Source organism: Pezoporus wallicus, unplaced genomic scaffold (assembly GCF_028554395.1).
Source record: "Pezoporus wallicus isolate ANWC-B61680 ecotype Strahan unplaced genomic scaffold, APGP_CSIRO_Pwel_v1 contig_12230, whole genome shotgun sequence".
NCBI lineage: Eukaryota > Metazoa > Chordata > Aves > Psittaciformes > Psittacidae > Pezoporus > Pezoporus wallicus.
The window spans coordinates 39,800-61,466 of record NW_026637082.1 but is presented as its reverse complement, the minus strand read 5'-3'; the positions used below and the strand labels follow the sequence as shown (position 1 = coordinate 61,466).

At 35.2% G+C, this 21,667-nt stretch overlaps 2 protein-coding genes across 5 annotated transcripts in view; one reads left to right on the top strand and one right to left on the bottom strand.

Annotated features, from left to right (window-relative positions):
- The window catches only part of CENPP (centromere protein P), a 140,038-nt gene that overhangs the window by 90,069 nt on the left and 28,302 nt on the right, over positions 1–21,667 (bottom strand). The window lies entirely within an intron of this gene.
- OMD (osteomodulin) lies at positions 9,300–14,476 on the top strand. 2 transcript variants are annotated; one of them, XM_057403181.1, is made up of 3 exons: positions 9,300–9,418; positions 12,121–13,073; positions 13,923–14,476. In XM_057403181.1, the coding sequence occupies exons 2-3, from the start codon at positions 12,143–12,145 to the stop codon at positions 14,240–14,242; spliced, it is 1,251 nt and encodes a 416-aa protein (XP_057259164.1). In that variant the 5' UTR covers positions 9,300–9,418; positions 12,121–12,142; the 3' UTR covers positions 14,243–14,476. The 2 variants fall into 2 exon arrangements, with proteins under 2 accessions (XP_057259164.1, XP_057259165.1); XM_057403182.1 differs by lacking the exon at positions 9,300–9,418 and having other exon boundaries at positions 12,103–13,073.

Sequence of the window (21,667 nt, the reverse complement as noted above, 5' to 3'; positions counted from 1 at the left end):
TTAATTACACATGCCCTTTCTTGCTGAGAAGTGGTCTTGAGGGGTTTCTGGTGGTCATCAATAGTCTTCCTCACTGTGTCCTCTGTGCTTGCGCATGTGCAAAAGACTCTTGTGAATTACTTAATAATTGTATCTGTGTTTTAGCTCAGTTTGTTCTGATTTGCTCCTTGGCTTGAAGAACCAGCATGCCTGTCTTGGTTACTCCTTTCTTATCTTCAGAGGTTACCCTTGTTTTATACACACCCCAAGGCCGCACTGGCCCATCTTGCTCTCAACAAAGTGGTCCCAATTTACAACCTAACATCTTGCTTACAATTAACAGAGTGGTTTTAATTTACAGCTTAGCATTTTAGCTTACAGGTCAGTAATAGGCCCCAATTTTTTAACATTAAGAAAATTTAGAAGCCGTTTCTATATTAATCTGACAAGTAGATGCCCAGAATCAGGAAGTGATATAATAACCTAGTATTCTGCAAGAGTAATAAAAGCAACTGTCTACTCATTTCTCCAGCAGCAATACTGTTTTAATACTGCAACCTAATTATTACCTATTCAAGAAACTGTTAGCATTTAATATGTAGAAATTAATATTTTCATGAAAGCCTACTTTGCTTTTTGGAAAACATTTTCTTTTTTTTTAAGCTAATACATACAATTTCCATTTAGATGTTATCCTCCTGTAAATTACTTCCAATATGTTTTATTTTCTCAAATACAGGGCAAAGATGAACTTTCATTTAACTCCATTTAGAAAAAGGACTAACACAGAAAAAGGAAGTCAAGTAAATTTCAGAAATCTAGATATCACAAGTAAACGTCACTGTAATGGTATACTTTGTCCCCACCTTCACTAACTGCATAGTACAGTCCTATAATAACAACCAGCAGAATCTTCAGGTAATGTGATAAAGTTTGAGACAAAATAGTCAGAGCACTTTTAGAAGCTAAAGTAAACATTCAAATACCTAACCTAAAACGGGTATTGAATTTAACAGTTCTACCGGACAAGCTATGCTCCTATACAGTGGCTTGTAATTTTGGCACACTGAATAGGAAGATAAAGTTTGTTCTGATGCTATGCAGAAGAAAATATACTTCAAAACTTCAACTACTGCTGTCAGACCCCATAAAGTACTTTCTTGAGCAACATAAGAGATCCCTTATTTGTCATGCCAGGATCACAGCTAAAAAATACCATTATAGCAATAAACTTTTCAGAGCACAGAACAGAGTAAGCAAGTACAAGGTCAATAGCCCACTATCTCTTCTCGTTGAGATCACAATTAAGGTGAAATCTGTAGAAAATTATACATTGGTACTATAATCCCTTCGTATTTTGGCTCTTATTGGAAAAAAAATAACAAAACCTTAACAAAAAGGTCTTCCTAGAACAATAAATATTGCTGTTCAAAGCTAAATAAAGTGCATTCAGATTGAAATTTAAAATCTTTTCTTTCAGAAAAGTAGAAACTTAAGTCAGATCTAAACCCAGTCTTCTTCCTGCTTCCATCCACCTGATGGAAGAGAAACCTTTATAAAGACATTATATAGATTCTTTTTTTTTTTGTTTTACAATTATCCATAAGCACAGTGAACATTTAAAAAAAAAAAAGGTTTCTTATCATACTAACCGAAAATCTCAGATGTTTTGTTTGAGTGCATTTCACTGGAGCATAAATATGTAATATTTCATTACTCGTGTTTCAGGAATGCTTTGCCTTAGCAACACCTGTGCATACTTCTGCTTCTTTTGCCTTGCGCTTAGAACAGAAAGGATAACACATGCTTCCCACTTGAACAGTTGCATCCCAAAATTAGAATGCACAGGAACCTGAGAAGAGGAGAAAATGTGAGCATGGAAAACACATCTATTAGATGTGCAGTTGCTTCCTGAAGTAGCTTTTCTATCTTTCTAAAGAGTACCTATCCACTCAATATTCCATAGTGGGTAAACTTAGCATCTAGCAGTTCTAAACAATTACACCAGTCATCTCTGTGACTGCTTTTATAAAAGACTTCTTTAAAGGTTTAAGCAATTAGCCCTGCGTTTGACAAAGGTGTGAAGAAAGGAGTTTTGGAGAGCTGTCTTGCAATAACATTTTTAAAGACAGCTACCACTATTGGCTCAATTCTGCTAGACTTCAATCAAGTACTGGTTTCAAGCCATCCCTCATCCCTTGACTAAGACCCAGTGAGATAGGCTTTGGTTTTTGTTTGTTTTTAATGTTGGTTGGTTGTGGGTGGTTTTGGTCTTGGCTTTTTGTTGGTGGTGGTTGTTTTTTTTGTTTTTGTTTTTTTTTTTCCTTTTTGAGATAATTAGTTTTTTAAAAAGAAATCATTACAGATATTCTGGCTACAAATAGTTGCAGACATTACCTCCACTCTCAAAAAGTGCTAGGACAAGGCAAAAGTCATGTGTCACAAGCTTGATATAAGGCAACAAGGACATTTCCTAGTTTACCGTGGAAGATTTGTAACTAATGCCTAGACCAACTCACCCTCTCCTAATGAAACAGCTGCTATTATGAAGGTTTTGAGTCTGAACCATGCTCAAGTCCTCACCAGAAGCAGCCATAAGGCTTTCTAGAATCTCAGAAACAGAAGACCTTCTGCCACAGAGTAACTAGATAAAATAACCATGAAACCCTGTCTCAGCTCTGCCAGGAAGCAGCTGTGACTCACAAACTATTCAAACAGTAGAGAAGCACTTCAATTTGATTACTTGCCATAAATCAAATGAAGTATCTCCCAAAACAGCTTTAAGAAAATTCAAACAAAACTGAGACAAAAATGGAGAGCAACTGAAGGAAATAAAGGTACAGAGATTATACCTTTCCTTATAAGAGAATATGCCAGAATACAGATGAATTATGTGTAATAATACTTGCTGTTTCTATGAAAGTTTCCAAGTCACAGATTCTGACTTCAGAAGAAATGTACTGCAGGCCATAAATGTAATGCTGGCTGTGACACCAGCATTCAAGGTCTTGTGCTAAAATGAGAGGATTTACTCTTGAGTAAAAAAGAGGAATAATAAAAATTAAGAACCACTTTAAGGATGACCTCCAGTTTCCAGGCTATTGGAGAAAGCTGAAGGGCTGCTTGGGAAAACCCTCTATTTCACAAAGCAGGACAGTTGTAAATTATTGCTCTAGAAATGTTCAAATACATCTACCATGAAAAGAAACATTCTATAGTCACTGCAAAAACAAGTAAGGACTTCCATTCTCAAGCACACTCAAAAGAGTAAGTGGGAAGCATTTTCCATCACGTACAAGGGGAAAATTTTTGCTAATGCAAAACTTTCCTATCCATGATTATTCAGGAATTCTTTGGCAGATAACTTAAACAACTTCTCCTTATCCTTCTCTAAACGTGCCTAAAGGGGGAAAAAAAATAAAATTAAAACACTTATTTTTTGGCTATAAACATGAATCACAGATTGGATACAAACACAGAACAATCTGAAGTTGCAGGCACATTTTCTAATTCTTTTAACAAAAATGCATGAAGTCCATAGCTATGGAGAAAATAAGCTAACAAATAAGGTATTAAGATAAATTATTAAGATAGGGTAGAACTGACATTATCTCTTTTAAGTATAGATCACTTTAGGGCATTGCAGTTAGCAGTTCTGTTTGAAATATGTGAGTGGAAGTGCTTGATTTGGAATAGATTCTAGGAATGAAGTTAGTTTAACTGGATGCTAAGAATGATATCCCAGTGAGCAGCAAGTCTCTAGTCAACTTCACATTTTAAGAACTTAACATAGTAAGTCCTCAGATTTTGCTGGTGGATGTTTTTTTAAAGAGAGGAGGGTCATGCTTAAGCTCCGAAACAACTGAAATATACACTAACATTTTTTTTAAATGGTAATCACAAAATGAGTGTCATTTTACACTATCTCAAACAAATAACATTGAATAAACTATTACAAAAGCAATAGGGCCAAGTACAAAGTGTCCTACTCCATCTGGACTTACAAACTCATATTGGTACTGCTCAAGGATCTATGCACTCTGTGTTCAGCTATATCACTTTTCTCACCTTCCTCCACTACAAAACACTGTACGCTTCTTTAATTCTATTTATAATGTTTATTACTTTTCTGTATTAACAAGACACCTGTCATAATATGATCACCTGTATCATTTTAAACAGAACACAAACTAGGCAAAATGAAGGGCATGTTAAAGTTTGAGGTCCAATTGCTCATGCTGCCTCAAGAAAATTAATATACCTGCACCACTGAACAGTGGTTGTAAAAATAGACACTCCCATTTTGTACTGCTGTAATCGCAGATATACAATCACCAATTAAGCAGGCAATATCCCAGAACTCCACATGGGAGAAAATACAGTTCAAAGTCATCTAGATTGCAACAACCTAAGTAGGCTGTATAAAAACACAAAGTCTAAAGCAAAGTATATTTAATAAACTATTCAATTACTACAAATATAAGTGTGACAACAGTGACTCTCTCCTCAGAAGAGATTTATAATTTCATACAATAGTCCATGATATTTTAGAGTAACCACAAGTTCTTTGCTACAGATATTATAGCTTACATGAATTTTAAACTCATTTTATTATTCCAGTATCGATTATTTATGATTACTTTTTACTGTGGAAGTAGAAATATTATAAGATGAGGATTATTTAAATGCCTCCACTGCAGAAACTAAAATCCATATATCAAAAAAAGTAACCCCTCCCAATATAGCATTAATCTTCTAATGTTTCTAACACAGCAATACATTCAGAAAAAAGTTACAGCCCTCCTCATCTATTAGTTTTTCTAAGTAAATTACCTATGCTCTAAATTGATATTGTCATAGCAAAAAAACTCTCACTCACCCTTCCATTCAAAAAGTCTCCACAATACAAATTTCAACATGCCAGCAGGTTTAATATTTAGCTTTTGCTTTTGAAGCAAACCAAATGGCAATACAAGTTGTTCATTGCACAGGGTAATGCACATGTTTAACCAAACACCTGATGAGATCAGGGTTTCTTAATGTATTCCTTCTAGATGCACAGATGCTTCTAGTGAAGGTTCTAAAATTTCAGTGTATCACTGGTTATTAGTAGAAGCTACTTGACAATTGCCTATGGGATTATATTAATTCCCATGTTACAAGGTCATTAAATTCTTGCTCTCAGTCATTTTTCTACACCAGGATCGGTCTTTGAAAACCAAATGCAATTGCATTTGTTAACTAGTAAATAATATACTTCAAAGGTGTGGGGTTTTTTTAAACACAAAAAGTGAACAGTTTAAAACCACAGGAAAATAAAAATGCAGGGAATGTAGAATGTGAGAAAAACGCAATTATTTCAATAAGTACAGGAATGCTTAGGAAGAAGAGAGAACAGAGAGAGAGAGGAGGTTATTCAACCAGCAAATCCACCTGAGTGGAGGAGATACAGGAGGCATATCCCACATCATGAATGAGAGGAAAAGACATGTTTATATTTCAGAACAATAATAAGCAACCAATGAACCCATCACAGGACTTATACACAATAGCTTATACTGCTTTCTAGTAAAAGCATAGGACAACTTTTGAGGTTTTTTTTATTCTTTTAAGACTGCACTGTCACCTAAAAAGCACATTCTTGAAACAGACATAAAACCTACACAAAAACCCCACCTTTAATTTCCTCTTTAAAGTCATGATTGTAGCATGTATATTCAAGTAATAATAGACTAATAAAAATCAACCAGTAACCACAACCTACTTTTAATTAATAGTCAATGAAGAAAGTTAGTTCCAAGTACCATTTTATCACTATATGCAAAATTTACAGCCTATCAAATCCTGGGGATTATTTTTCAAAAATACTTCTTGTAAACTCAACTGTTTTCAGTTGCTCAACATGTTCTTCTTCCTAACAAAACAAAGAAACACATACAAACAGGCTGAACAAGGTTAGGGTTCCCAGAGTTTTGATCTTGTACCAACACCTACTAAATGGGAAGTAAGTAGAGACCACACAACAAGGTTCAGGTCAGAGACAACAGTAAGCCACATATGGCACAGGTCTGTCTTCCTTTCCTTGTCTAAACAGGTTAGGTCTCAGCTCTGCAGCACTGTTAATACAATTCTGATGGCCCCTTTTCCTCAACCTTTAAAAATGCATATTCACACAGTCCAAAATTAACTTTCCACTGAAGTCCAGAATAACATGAAGTCCATAAGAGCTATTATTAACTGAGTGCTCTGGGCTCTTGCTGGGCTGGAGGCTCTGCAAAATCAAGCAGTTCAGTACCTTGATTTGCTGAGAGCTCTATGCTTAAGTAATTGAATTTTCAGATTAGTTTGTGGCACAGTGGGGCCTTGGCAGATCATGTGTGAGACTCACACAGACTGCAATGTTTGTGGACTGCCACTTAAGACCTAGAAGATTTTCTGTGCCTACAATATGTATCTGAAATGCAGCCCAGTCTACATGATCTGTGCCTAAGGCTATTCTTAGTACAGAAACCCACAGGCTTTATAGGGAACCAAATTACAACTTTCTAACTTCCTCACTCTATTTGATTATGCATTCTCTTTTCTACCATGCAATCACTTAAGAGTATCAAACTAACATCACCAATTCATATCTAAACTACAGAATTCCTTCAAAGTTGTCAACTGAAGATTTTCAAATTTTGAACTTGAGGTTTTCCTTCAGATGTCTGATTGCAGGGCCAGACACTAGCTGAAGAGCTTTAATTCTAGTGAGATCATGCTTTCAAAACAGTTCTCAGTTCTAACTTTCGCAGCTTAGTTTCATTTGATTTTCTTTAGTCTTCTATGAACAATGTGCACTTTTTTTTCTTTCTTTTCTCTAGGCTCCATATGGACCATTATAAGTCTGTTGGTTTGGGGGATTTTGTTTGGGGGGAGAAGGGGTAACACAAAGAAACTCAAGAATCTTTTACAGTTAAATGATGGCTATAAGAAAAAGGCCAAGCAGTACAATTTATTCCTTCTTATATCAGGGCCAGTCCCATTCACCTCAGGGCCACTGGCTGTCTTCTCTACTTACCTACTATTTTGCCTAAAATTTGGAAATTTCAGAATTTTTTTAAGTTGGCTGTACTCAACCAGCTAAGCAAACCTAAAACCACAAAACATTAGAACAGGAATCTTTCTTAAGCCTTCAAACTCGAAAAAGCTAACAGGTCTCATAAGTTCAAGGCAGTTAATGAAGAGGGCAAATAAAATTTCAAACATTTTCATTTACAAAAAGGATCATTCCAAGTTTGGCTTAAGAAAATAAACCAACTTCAAGCCACCCTGACTTCTAGCTCGATACACATCTTACCTTGTATCACAACCACAAATGATAAAAGTTTACACAAATTCAAGAACAAAAAAATAAGTCCTTACAAAACTTTTAAAAGTGAAAACCAAAACACAGTGAAAGCTTAATGTATTTGTCACCGCCTTTGAAACAAGAACTCTTACATGAGTGATGAGTGATGTTAAGTTTAATCCTCTCATTATCCTTCTTGTGAGGAAATTCCTCCCAGATTGCAAATGAAAACTAAGAGAAGATCAAACCACACAACCTGACCAAGATCACAGAGTATAGACTTGCTTATACCCAAGATAGTTCCTTTTTTATTGCATAAACTGAATCATATTATACCCATGGCTAGATCTGCATCATCTTCTGCAGCTAAATATGCTTTAAATAAAGACCTTTGCTGAAATTTCTCAAAAGGACAGACGCTTGCTCTGTCACCATGGATTTTTACATGAGATTTTAAGTCTCCTGACAGCTCAAGAGAATTTAGGACACAATCAATAGTAGAAATGACAGAAAAATATCAGGTATAGAATTAATATTCTAATTTGGTCCAATTTTCATGTTTAAATAGTTCTAATTTTTTGCATGTTTAGAACTGTTAATATGACAAAGCTTCCAAAAACTTGCAATATGTTCTTTGCTTGTGCTTAAAACCCCAAGCTTTGTAGCAGCAAATAAAATTTTACTATCTGGCATAGCAAACTGGCTGGGCTTTTTTGATTTATCATTGTTATAGCATTCTAATTATTTAAAAAATCAATTACTTTTTTTAGTATTATTTAGGTTTAGTGATGCAATATAGCTATTCAACTCTTTACTGTTAATCATGGATAAGGTAGTTGTAATTTTAGTGTTTCAATCTCTCCCTTGTACTCTCTATTCTCCAAATAAATGCACGACTGCATTATTTTAGTTCCAGTATTGCTGAATCCTCAATACTATTTTGGTCATGACTTCTGGCACTTTATATCCCAAATGTTAGAATCTTGGAAGATTTATCTTCTTAAACAATTTTTCTGTCCTCAGTGTTACAGAAGAAACTTGTAAAGGTCAAGTAAATTATCAGTTTCAGGAAACTCAAAGGCAGAAAAAGTAAAACTTACTATTGCATTATTTTCTCAAATATGGTACTTCTAAGACATCTAGGCTTTTTGAAAACCAGGACCTTCCTTGTGAAGAGCTTTTGATATAATGTAATCATTTTATCAAACCAGAAACATAACTGGTTTTGATAAAACATGCAGTTATGCCAGGACAGCGTCTCACTTTGACAGAAAAGTCCTTTTTTCTCATTTTTTTGTATATGTTATAGTTATTTAAGTACCACAGAGCAGCAAAAGCAGATCACTGCACCTGACTTTTTTTCTTCCTCTTGAAGGCTATAAAAAAAAATTTTTCTTCAGTAAACCAGTTTGTATCTCACATCATACTTGTCTTTTTCATAGGAAGATTAACACTCTTTCCATACAATGTAGCAAGCACATGTTGGAAACTCACTGGAGATCTTTAACTACAACTTCAAAACTCTGATAAGTAAGCCACTGTACCAACAGCACTGTATAACACAGCTAGTGTGCAGGAAGTGGGAAATACGGATTATGGATGGGAAAAAAAAGAGCTTTTCCATAGCACTATAGAGTGCTTTCCCTCACTCCTGATATGGTTAATTTTTTTACTGTTTCTTAACTTCAATCCTCCAAAACCTTTGCGTAAGTGAATCAGAAGTGAATTCAATGAAACTGCACTATGAACTAATGACCTCTGTGACATTTTGTGAAAGTTTTTTTTTTTTTATTTTTAACTGGAACTGCTAACACTGAAGGAATCTTGCAAATGATTTCAAAGTGATTTTAACAAAAGGATAAATAGCTTCACAGTCTTATGACACAGCAGCTACAGAAACTGATGATGTGGCACAAGACTTTTTACTGGCAAATCAGAAGGGGGCTAAGGCTATTATTTCGCTTTGCCTTTCCACAAGGCTCCTTACCACAAAAGATGGCTTAGAGACATCTTTTGCTCCTCCATCTGGGTTAGGCTGTTTCTCAGATGATTTCACCAGCACAGTAACTTGCTGCCTGCTACAACTTGAGCCTCGCAGACTTCCAAAGAGTAAGTTTGCTTGCTAAGCAGGAATAAAATGAACTGATTGTTATTTCTGCAGTTAAAAGTGATTCATGCATGCTATATAATATTTAGCTTTCAGTTAGTGAACTGTTTACAAATATAGTTACTAAGCTTTGAGTTTATTACAGATGTAGAGAATCATGTTTTTAAGGTTTTCTATTTTATCTCAGCTTTGTAAGTGTGCAGTTTATCACACTGTGCACACCTGACTTGTGTCTTCCATGATCAAGATTCACCTGATATGAATCTTTGTTTTAAAGCTAGTTAAGTTCTTAGAACTGCTTTCTGAAGAAGTGTTAGTATCTCAGTGCTTTGAGACATGACCTGCAAGCCTGGCAGGACAGTTACTATTCTACCAAAAATGCACTCAACTACAACCAAGATATAAAAAAAAAAAAACCAAACAAAAAACCAAAAAAAAAACCCAACAGCCAACCAACCCCAAAATTCCCCCAAACATCTCTTCATAAAACCAGGACAGACTTTGGTACTTATTCCATATGAAGCAATGATAACTCTCTTCATATCGTCTACATGGCAGGTAGATCAATTGCATGAAGGCATAAGTAAGCTTTGTCCTTAAACTGAGCAGAACTTTACAGAGTTGTTCCTCTTGCTTTCTAAGGACTACTGTGGCATTGAGAACCCAAATTATCTTTGGAAGTTTTGTGACACCTAGTAGAAGTGCTGAGAGAATACAACCAGAAGGTGAAGCTAAAGCTCCAGACTAAAACTGAGAGGGAGTAACAGGAATAAAAAAGGAAACAACATGAAATAGGCATGGGGGACAGATTTTGTAAGGATCTGTTTAAAGAGCCAGAATCAAGTCACAGGATGTAGAGACAGATTTTACACACCAGGTCTGACTAAATGTTAGAAATATGGTAATAAGGTGTTCTCCCAATATACATTGTCTCCTCCGGAAGCACAGGACTGCTTCTCAACCCAGAAAGCATCTGCAAAGTTTATCAGCATAGCACATTTACATAGTGCTTGTAGTGCAAAGCTGTTCTCTGTGTAAATGTATTTCGGCTGTTTACTTAGATTAGCTCAGGTATCTGAGGATGCTGTAGGGAGATGGAAACCTTGACTCCATTCAAACCTGGTTTTAAGATTTTAATCAGTTACGAAACTTGATTAAAGGAAGATTAAATACAAATGATACAAATTCAGAAAGGCAAGTTAGACAACACCACAAATTATTTCACCCAGTCATTGCCATACACTGGCTCTGTGCAATACAGGAAGTTGACAAGCATGGATTAAATTCATGATATTGTTACTACTTTATTTCTTAGAATTCTCTCATTTAGTTTGTGGAATACACCATGCATTAGGCATCAATCACCACTATGAAGCATAAGAAATCAGCATTTAGAAGTCTTACCTCCTTTGTTATTGTGTTCAGTAAACAGATCTAAAGAGTATCAAGATAAAGAAGAGCCCCCAAATAAAAAACACGAATGTCATTATTACAAAAAAGATAAAAACCAAACACAGCGTATCTGCTTTCCTCTGCCTCAGGGTTCTCATACTATACTGAGTAAAGTCTCTTAAAATTTTCCTTTATATATGTGCTTTGACCTGCAATGTTACATTTTGACTCCTCTGCTGTTAAAGTTGAACTGCCTGACATGATTCAGAACTCTTAATTCTGCCAAATAATAGGGTTCCTCTGACTGCATAATGTGTTCTAAAATGTTTGTTTGGCTTTGAAGAACAGAAATTTGACAGGCAAAATTATTTGTCTTTCACAATATCAGTATTTCATCTCAGAAGATAAAATTCAGGTAAAACTAATTGAAGGTAAATTAGTCAATTTATAAATTACATACTATTACAGAAGCATGGTAAGACTAAAGAAAACTTTTATCAATGAAGATCTTACATTATGTGCAGTACACAGTGGTTCAATTGCATTCAATTATAAGAACAGAAAAATTAAATTATCATCATTAATGTGCTCTATCAGCCATGCTTTGCAGAAAATAGAAAAACAACAAAAAATGCTACAAAACATGCAACCACCAATGCCATGTACATTCCTATTTTACCTAGACAATTGGCAATGAAACCTATTTCACTGTTCTATTTATATAAGCAATCCTGCATTTACCTTGCCTTAGATGAGGATATACATTTTTAACAAAAATAACTTTAAGAACAAAAACAAAAGACAAGCCATGGCTTGGATGCTTATAAGGATAGCAAATTTCTTCACAAGGACTGTAGTACAATGCTAACTTGGATTATTTAGAGAGGTACTGAAATCCCACCATGGAGTATTTTCAAGGCTCATGCAGACAAAGGCTAGGCTCCCTGTTGGAGCTGGAAAAACTTCATGGCATCATGGAATGGTTTGGGTTGGAAGGGACCTTAAAGCTCACCCAGTTCCAACCCCCTGGCACAGGCAGGGGACACCTTCCACTAGAGCAGCTTGCTCCAAGCCCCTGTGTCCAACCTGACCTTGAACACTGCCAGGGATGGCATAGCCACAGCTTCTCTGGGCAACCTGTGCCAGTGCCTCTCCACCCTCACAGGGAAAAATTTCTTCCTGGTACCTGATCTAAATCTACGCTCTCTCATCTTAAAGCCATTCCCCTTTTCCTGTATTGATGCTTCTTAAAACCAAAACTTGCATGTTATTTCCTTTACCATTAAAACTTATTTTTCCTTCTCATCAACAGGATAAAACCTACAAATTTAACCATGGGAATTCTGAGCCAGCTATCAATCATTCACCTCCTCTGGGCTGTTACAGTCTTTTGTCAGTATGAAGACTATGATTTTGAGGATGAATACGATGAGGTGCCAGATCAACACCCATTTTATTTTAATCCAAGTACACAAGCTGAAGTTCCTCACTTTCCTTTTCCAGTTGAGTGCGCCAGAGAATGTTTTTGTCCACCAGCTTTTCCATTATCAATGTACTGTGATCATCGTAAACTTAAGATGATACCAAATATCCCTAGTCACGTCCAACAACTTTATCTGCAAAGCAACGATATTGAAGCTGTGCCTGCAGGACCATTCTCTAATGTTACCTTCCTAAGAGAAATTAACCTCAGTCACAACAAAATTAAATTTCATATGATAGACCATGGTGTTTTTGCCAAACTTCCAAACTTACTGCAAATTCATTTACAACATAATGAATTAGAAGAATTTCCATTCCCACTCCCTAGCTCTCTAGAGAGACTCCTCCTTGGTTTCAATAAGATTTCTCGGCTATCTGGAAATGCACTGGAAGGATTACCTAACATAACCATGCTTGACCTTTGCAACAACTTTCTTGACGACTCAGTACTCAAAGGAAAACCCTTTTTAAACATGAAAAATTTAATGCAGCTAAACTTATGCAACAACAAATTGCAGACTATGCCCCCTGATCTACCATCATCACTTATGTACCTCTCTCTTGAAAACAACTCAATTTCTTATGTTCCAGAAAACTATTTCAACAGACTTCCGAAAATCATTGCACTAAGAATGTCTCGCAATAACCTGCAAAACATTCCACGCAACACTTTTAATCTACCCAACCTTCTAGAACTTAATCTTGGACATAACAAATTGAAACAAGTTTTCTATATTCCAAGAAGTTTGCAGCATTTGTATATCGAAGACAATGACATTGAATGTATGTTGATGGTTGCAATTCTTTAAAAGCAAAAATCATAGTGGATTTTGGCATTGGTTGTGGGAGGGGGGAGAGTTTGATATATTTTCCCTCTCAGCCAGAGTTAGGAATTTTTAGCCTATACAAAAAAACAAACAAACAAAACCCCCCAAACTATCAGAGGCATGTCTTTTGTTTGTGTCATTGGTTTCAAGGACCTGCCATCTTACAACTTCTCACTTAGGTCACATACAAACCAAGCGTAGAATCCAGCAGTCATCCAAATGTGCATGCCGTTCAAGAGGTACTCTGATGTCCTTTGCAGAGAGGTGAGCTTGAGCTATTAGTGTTCTGAACTAACCAGATAATGTGGAAGACCACCACCCCATCGTCTTCAAGAGAGAGTGAAAACACATGCTCTGTTAGTTGAAACCAAACCAGTGAAATTAGAAAAGATTCTAGTCTTTGCACCTTACCCCTAATTTTCAATATTTTTTTTTTCTAAAAAGTTAGTACCGTTTTTTTGTAAGCTAAAACCTTTTTAAAAATTGCTGTTTAGGCAATTGATCAAAATACACAGAGAAAAGGAATTATGAAAATATTCCATTCACATAAAATAATAATTACAAATTGTAGTGGTGGTTATATCTATTTTTTTCTTTAGCCCACAATTTCATACTTTGCAAACCCCAGAATTTTTATCATCATTATTTACAAAATCAATTTAAAATACAGGGAAAGTTTATGTTAGTGCTGTGCACAACAAAAATATTTTCTGCTTTAATTTCAAAGCACAAGTTTCAGTTTTGCAATAGGTCTTAAACAGAACCATTTTCTGTATTTTAATTAATATTTTTCTCTCTCTTACAGTCATAAACGTTACTTTGATGTGTCCATCTATTGATCCACTGAACACCAACCAATTAACCTATATACGGGTGGACCAAAATAAGCTTACAATTCCAATCAGCACATATGCTTTCTTTTGCTTTCCTCACATTCGAACCATTTATTATGGTGAACAAAATGTTAATGCCAACAAATCAACTCAACTACGAATGACAGTGTTCCGACGATTTTTAACACGAGAAGAATACCATGAAGCAGATGAAGACCATGAAATACAGGATCATGAAACCGAAGAAGAGCACGAAGCAGAAGATAACTATTTTCACCCATACTTTCAGTAAAGTAATTATCATTAATGGGTATATATAGAAACTGTTACTTAGTTGTAGAGTATTCATATCCACTATAGAACAGTGGGATAGTCTGGGATATTTAAGATATATATAAAGTGGAGATAAGATTTTAGTGTAGGTAAAAACCTGTTATTGATGAAGTAAAAAACATAATACTAGGAGCAAAGAGCACCTCTGCATTAGACAGCAACCTAATATACAACCTGGGTTGATGATGGACCCATCCTTATGGTGAGCAGCCTAACTTTAAGAAAATTGACCTGAAAAAGCTTTTATGTTCTCAAGTGATCCAGCTTGCAAAATTACTAAAATACAAATCAATGTCATGCTCAATAGCAACAAGCAAATAAGGCACACATCTGTTCAGCTACACACTAGAGAAAATAAGAGGATGAGATCAGAGATACTGCCACAAGGTTCCTCCACAACTTCCAGAAATAAAGACATTTCTTCCTCCAATTTCTAATTTGACAGGGGAAAAAAAAAACCAACAGTTTCAAATGTGCCTCATATTATGTTTGCAGTGTCCTGCCAACATGTATTATAACATGTACTTCTCAGCTTGTACCTCAACTACCACAACTATCACAACTCATTCAAATCAAAGGAGATTGTAGTTTACTAGTAATATAGGCTATAAATGACCACTCAAAGGTCTTAGAATCCAAGGAAAATTATGTGCATTAATACAACTGAACCACTAGTATTTACATTTTACCTATGCTTTTTCCCATTATTTTAGAAGGCAAATTAAAGCCTGATTTAATCTTTTTATTATAATTGTTCACAATGTAGTACTGATACAAATAGTGTTGGGTTTTTTTTAACTATTTAGACTATTCTTCTCTATAGTTCATACCCATTAGCTATATTCTTTACAGTAGAACAAAAATTGCTCAAAGCAATCTGAAGAAAAGTACTACATACTAGTCGAGCTATGCAGGGTTTTTTGTTATGTCTTACACCTAGAATAGATCCAAATATCTATAGGGTAAGGTAATACTAGAGGGCACTTGACTGCTTTCATTTTATTTAAATTCTTTATTGTTCAGTATTTTGTTCCTGATAAATCTTTGTTAGCCGTGAGGAAGGATCACAATTTTCAACAAGAAAAACAAGTGACTGCAAGAAGTAGAACCATACATTATACTACCAACTTTATATTATGTTTTAAGTGTACAAAAACTAAAAATGTGGGCAAACTTGTATTAGTATTTCTAAAACCTTTCAGACAGGTTTGGTTGTTACTCTTGCAATTTCAGTAATTTTTGGAAGTCCATCTTGGTTTTTTTTAGTTTCTGATACAACAACTATAGTATTAACAAAATGAAAGTGTCAGTAGACACTTCCTTTTAATGGAAAGAAATTCCTCATAAGCCCATGGTTATAACCTTTAAGAATATATACAGTCTTTAAGAACAACTGGTGTAAAAATTAGTGGATACAAAATTTGCTATACCATTATGAAGTTGTGGGCCTTCAGTCAACCCAAGAAATCGATTCTTTCTCTCCTTTCCCTTTTTTAATCTACTTTCTGAACAGATATAATATTCATGGTGAAACATTTTATGGTTACCCCACACATTTACAGTGCTGCAGTACCAGCATCAAGTACTTCTGGCTTCATGAAGGAGGAATATATGTATTTGTTCATTACCTTATTTAAATAGTGTTACTTACAGTATATACACAGCTATAACTTTATAATTCTAACAATAGAAACATGTTGCATATTAGGGAACCAACCTTTATAAATTTTCAACTACTTCAGATTTTAAAGTGAATAGAGCACAAAATGCAAATCTAAATAGAGGCTTTTTGAAAGGCTTGCTGAGCTTTTAAAAAGCTATCCACTTGCACTATTCAAATATTGTACAAGTATCTGTTAATCACAAACTTTCTGCTTTTAAAAAAACATTTCTGAAGCAAAATGTAGCTTTAGTTTTAAAGTAGAATTAAAGATACTGACTTTGTAGAAACCACTTACATTCACTTCTCAAAGTTTAGGTCAAACCGATAATTGAAAACTTTTTAGTTGTCTTACTACATTAATCTCATTCAGATGGAACATAGAATTGTATTGCACTTCTCATTCATTAGTATTATCACATCTCATCTGTGGCAAATACAATGCTATTATTTAATAAAGATTTTAGGGTTCTCAGGGAACAAAACACTTCCTAATCTTATGCCTGTGTTAGAGATACAAGAAAAATAATGGCATTTCTTGGAAGAAAGGTTGTTAAAGACACAAAGCACAGTAGGTACAAAAGTGCTGAGCTGAAAACTGCTGGAGAATGAAAGAATATTGGGACATGGGATGAGACAAGAATCACGCATGTTTATCCTGTTCTCAGCCTTCCCAAAGCATGTGCTTACGACCACTGCTGGAGACCGGATATTCTAACACTAACCTTCATTTTGAATTCCACACCCAGTTCTATGTTTTCACTATCCTGGACTAAGTTAACATGCTGGTATTGCTCTTCACTATAAATAAATGCTTATTGCCTAGATATATCTGTGAGATATTTTCTTCAGTGTGCTGATAATAAAAGTTACTTGGATTAGGAAAGAAGCTCCTCTATGAAAACCAGGTGGTTTACATTTCAGTTTTCCCTGACTTCTTTTAACATATTCACATTCCACTGTAACAATATGAATCAATTTCATTCTTTGATTCCCAGCTTGATCATTGCAAGCAATAAACACAGGAGTTTCCTACCTGAAAAACACCAAGGGGGAATATACTGTTTTTTTAACATGAAACCTATACACTGAAAGAGATTTCACAATCATTTTCCAATACTATTGCAGGAGTATGAACTTTTCATGTATAAATCGAACTGTGTATACACTACTGGAATTTATGGAACTAGTTATAGAACTCCACAAATGTACATATTTATCATAAAAGGTTTTAAAAAATTTTATCCAAAAATTACATTTCTAACAACCTAATTAATTTTAAAGGAAAATAAATACCTTAATCTCCTAATTTATTGCACAAATTCATCATCTACAGAGGAAGAAAATCAACCTTACCCATTGTAAAGCACAACACAAGGAAAAAAAGATAAATATGAAGATTATCCATAAACATGGAGAGTAAAGCAGATGTTTGACTAACATAAGGAACAAATGACAGGCACACAGTAGTAAAAAAAAAAACATATAAAGCCTTAGTGCCCGAACCCTAGTGTCCATGCAGACAAAGTAATGGCTCTCAAGAAATGACAACATTGTGATGAAGAAATAATATCAATTCAGGAAGGAATTCTAAAAAACTTTCATAAATTGAAGGAGGTTGGCTTTTGATTCAGGATATAACTGATGACATATAGGCAAAGTTCAAGAGGACATACATTCTACAGAGAGGTCTGGGTAAATAGCCGACAGTACCGTTCTTCTAGTTACCATTTGGATTTGTTAACTGTAGTTTGATTTCTGTTTACTATTGTGCATGATTTGTAAAATGGGCTTAATTCATTTGTAACATGATGACTGGTTCAAGGAATCTGTTTCTTTACCAGAAATGCAAGGAACAAAGGTAATGTCTTCAGCTTTAAAAAATCTTGATTATAAATCAGAAACATATGGAAGGATGCTCATACAACCACTAGGGCATTTTTCAGCTGTGTCTATTTTGCAGCTGGTGGCCCTAACTGTGACCTTAACTTAATCTAATTCACTGAGCCTTGGATATAGTTGCAGCTTTTCATAAAAATATTGAAGGCATTTATGCCTAACTGTTTCATTTCCAGTACTTTTTTGGTCATCTTCAGGAACGTTCCAATTTTTTTCTGTAAGACATGGTGATATTATTTATTTTACATTTAATACTAACTCCAAGCCCTCCTCCGTCCCTCCAGGATGCTGAATTGGAATATACTTTACTTAATAACACACAATGCCTCTTCCATAATATCACCTTCAGTCCAATTTCTGTGTATTGCTCAAGAACAAACCAGGAGACTGCTTCCTCCCTTTTAGGTACTCTGGCTTTTTGTTCCCAGAATGAATGCAGCACATGCATAGTCATTAAACTGCCTTAAAAACTATTTTTACATCCCTGAATCAGGATCTCAACAGAAAGCAGAAGGGGATGCAGGATTTACACAGAAGTTACATATCACACAATGCACACAGTACACAATATACATGCAGCAGTCAAAACATGCAGCTGTACCATCAGAGAAATAATTTTAGGATGTAAAAATCAATCAGGCCACAAAACAGTCAAGCAGAAAAGGCCTGCATTATAGAAAAATAAAATTATGTAAAGAACAATCCAGAATACTTACTTGTTTTAGGTTGAAAAAGAAGAAAACAGAAAGATAAACACTGAGTTCAGTTTTAACATGACTTCATGCCTTTGTTCTCTTTAACAGTAAATCTGTTTCACTGCTTGCAGATTATTTTATACATGTTCAATAGCCACCTTTTACTGTAAAAATCTTTTCAATTACGATTATTCAAACCCAGAGCAGCTGGTAAGCATTGTAAAGTCTCACTTCATAAAAAGGACAAGCTAAGGAATATTGAACGTTACCTTTCACATGAAGGAAAAAAAAGATCACATGCAAAAGAAAATTCAGGATTGTATTTAGGTCTGTAAATGCCCATAAAGTTTTTAAAAGGTTTCCTAATTTCTCCCTATCTCATTCTGTCATTGACATATTTCTACCCAAGAGAAGACATTAACTTTTGAACATTCTGCATAGGTGATTCCTAGTGTTCATCAGGCATAAGTAAACTAAGCAATAATCCATAGTACTTTCTTTCAAGGACACTTAAAAAATAACAAAGCCCCCAAACTACAGAACCAGCCAACATTGTCCTTTAGAGACTATGACACAAGATGAAAGCCAAGTTCTGTAAGCAGCTGCAAACATACACTTTCTTTGCCTAAATACAGAACAAACCTGAGTATTTAAAACTAAAAAAAAAAATAAAAAATAAAGAATCTCAGCTTTATTTCATAAGGAATATCTTGATAGCAACCTTATAGCACTCTCCCTAGTGCTGCCTCACATCCCTATTAACTCATGCACCCCAGAGATAAGTGCTAAGTTTTGTTTGGTGGGGTTTTCCCCATTTTTCTTCTTCCCCCCCCCCCTTTTTCTTAGTGTTAGCCCTCCCATCACATCATCATGAGTCTTCATATAGCACTGCCAGTCCCTGCTTCCACCTAACTCCTGCAGACACGCTGGAGAAGTAATTTCCAACCAACCAGAAAGGGAAGGCTACTTCCCCTCTGGTTATCTGGCTTTTTGTAGGTCAATCAGTTCTTCAGTACTTTGCAGGGGTTCACCAGGAACAAGACTTAAGTGCCTCACAGTAAGAATTACCAGCAACCAGCCCCCAGTTCCATTATAAAACACATTACACCATTTTAAAGTAATGCTAAAAGAAGTACAGAAATGCTCTTTCCTACAATTTTTATACTTAGTTGCTAAGGATTAAGTACAAAATGCTAAGAACCAACATGGTAAAAAAAAAACAACCAACCAAAAACAACCAAAATCAAAACAAAAAAAAGAAACCAACATGCTAGCACCTATGAGAACTTCTTTTTGCCAAAACTCACAGAAAATGAAGAAAACTGCCCTCCCACTTAAATGGGTGTAATTTTCTCTGGTAACAAACGATGGATGAGAGCTGCTCATAGCAGCTTTGTGGTATGCACCTGCATGATTAACTTTTAAGAAAAAAAATGCTATCTCTTTTTATCTGCCTTTCGTAGTGCTGGTAGTAAGTTGAGAATAGAAATGAATTAATCATACTAAAGCTCTGAGCAGGTCAGAATACAAGGCCACTTCAAGACAAGATTAATCTGACCTGGACATCAGCCAGTTCAAATAACATACAAAACCCACTTGTCTGCCTGCAAAACAAAATCATTCCTCAGTGCTTTTAGGATATTTTCAGCTTGATTTTTTACTTTACCTGCCCTTGACATGCAAGCAGTACTAAATATTAGATTCCTTCCCAGATGCTGGATTTAAATCAGCAACATGCATAGGTTGGAGAATTACCTTAATTTCTGCCTTCCTCTCCCATACCTTTCCTACCTCTGCTCTCTGTATCTCATCCAACTTATTTCTCCCCATCCATCCTCTTTTTCTCTCCTAAAAGCTTTTTATTCTCCATTGTCTAACCTGATAGACGGTAACACTGTGGAACAAATATTATACCTACTCTGTAGGCAAACCTTATCCTCTAAAGTTAAGTTTCTCTGAAAGCAGAATCCAAAAAACAAGTGTCCCTTGTTAGACTGACTTGGATTCCCTCTACTAGAAGAGGTGTTACACTTAATTTATACCTTCAGCTACATTTCATATCCTTCAAAATTGGGGTGAAATTTGTAGCATTCTAATTTAAGACAGGATTCCATTTCAACACAATTAGTAAAATAACCATTTTAAATGCCTAACATTTCAGGTGAAAGTATTTTGCAGGGAAGTCAGTAAGTGAAAATGAAGTAACATAGGTAAAAAAAAGACACATCTGACAAATCAGAAAGCATAATCACCTCATCATAGCTCTTTTCAAAAACTGGAGCTCAATGAGTTAATACAGCTTGCTTAGCTTTCAGAAAAGAAACCACTTTCTAAGTATATAGATCCTTGTAACTACAGTCCAAACAACAGATAGGTATATCAAACTTCGAAGCTCTTAGTGCTTAGAAAGTACTTTCTGCTTGTCAGAGTGAATACTTCCTGACAGCTTCCCTATTGCTGATGTCTATGAATCACATTTTTTCCTTTCAGATTATTTGAATATTGTGGTTATTTCAAGAATAAAGCAGCACTGCTGCTGAAAAAAGCAATACTATCCCTTCCTTGTTTGCAGCTGCTTGCACTTGTACTTCCCCTGCCTTGGGTACGAGCAGCTGTTACATGTTCAGATAAAAACAATTTTTATCTTAAATTATTTGTTGATACTTTTTCTTCTTCCTGGCACAATGGATGACAAGTAGATGAAATACAGGACAAGACTACTTCTTTATATGGCACTGACAGTTTAAAGTGACAGTAAAGCTATACTGTAAGGTAAACCTTGATGACATCATGCCAAAGTAATTGCTTAACATATCCCTCTTCAAGCACATTTCTAAGCAAGTGTTTATGAGTTTCTTATGAATGCTTAGATAATAGTGAGTACACACATGACACAGTGATTTCGTGGTAAACATACCACTGAAATCTTGTGTCCCTGATGAACCCAGACTTTTGACTGTCTTCTGCAGAAGTTGTTACTAAAATCTTCCAACATTAGAGCCTCTTCTCCTCTCATATATCAAAGCAAGTAAGAATTTTCTTGCATGAAGACTGCCTAATTTTTTAAGGCCTTATTTATCTAGCAATTTTTGCTCTTTTTAAAAAAATATCATATATGTATTTCAAAACC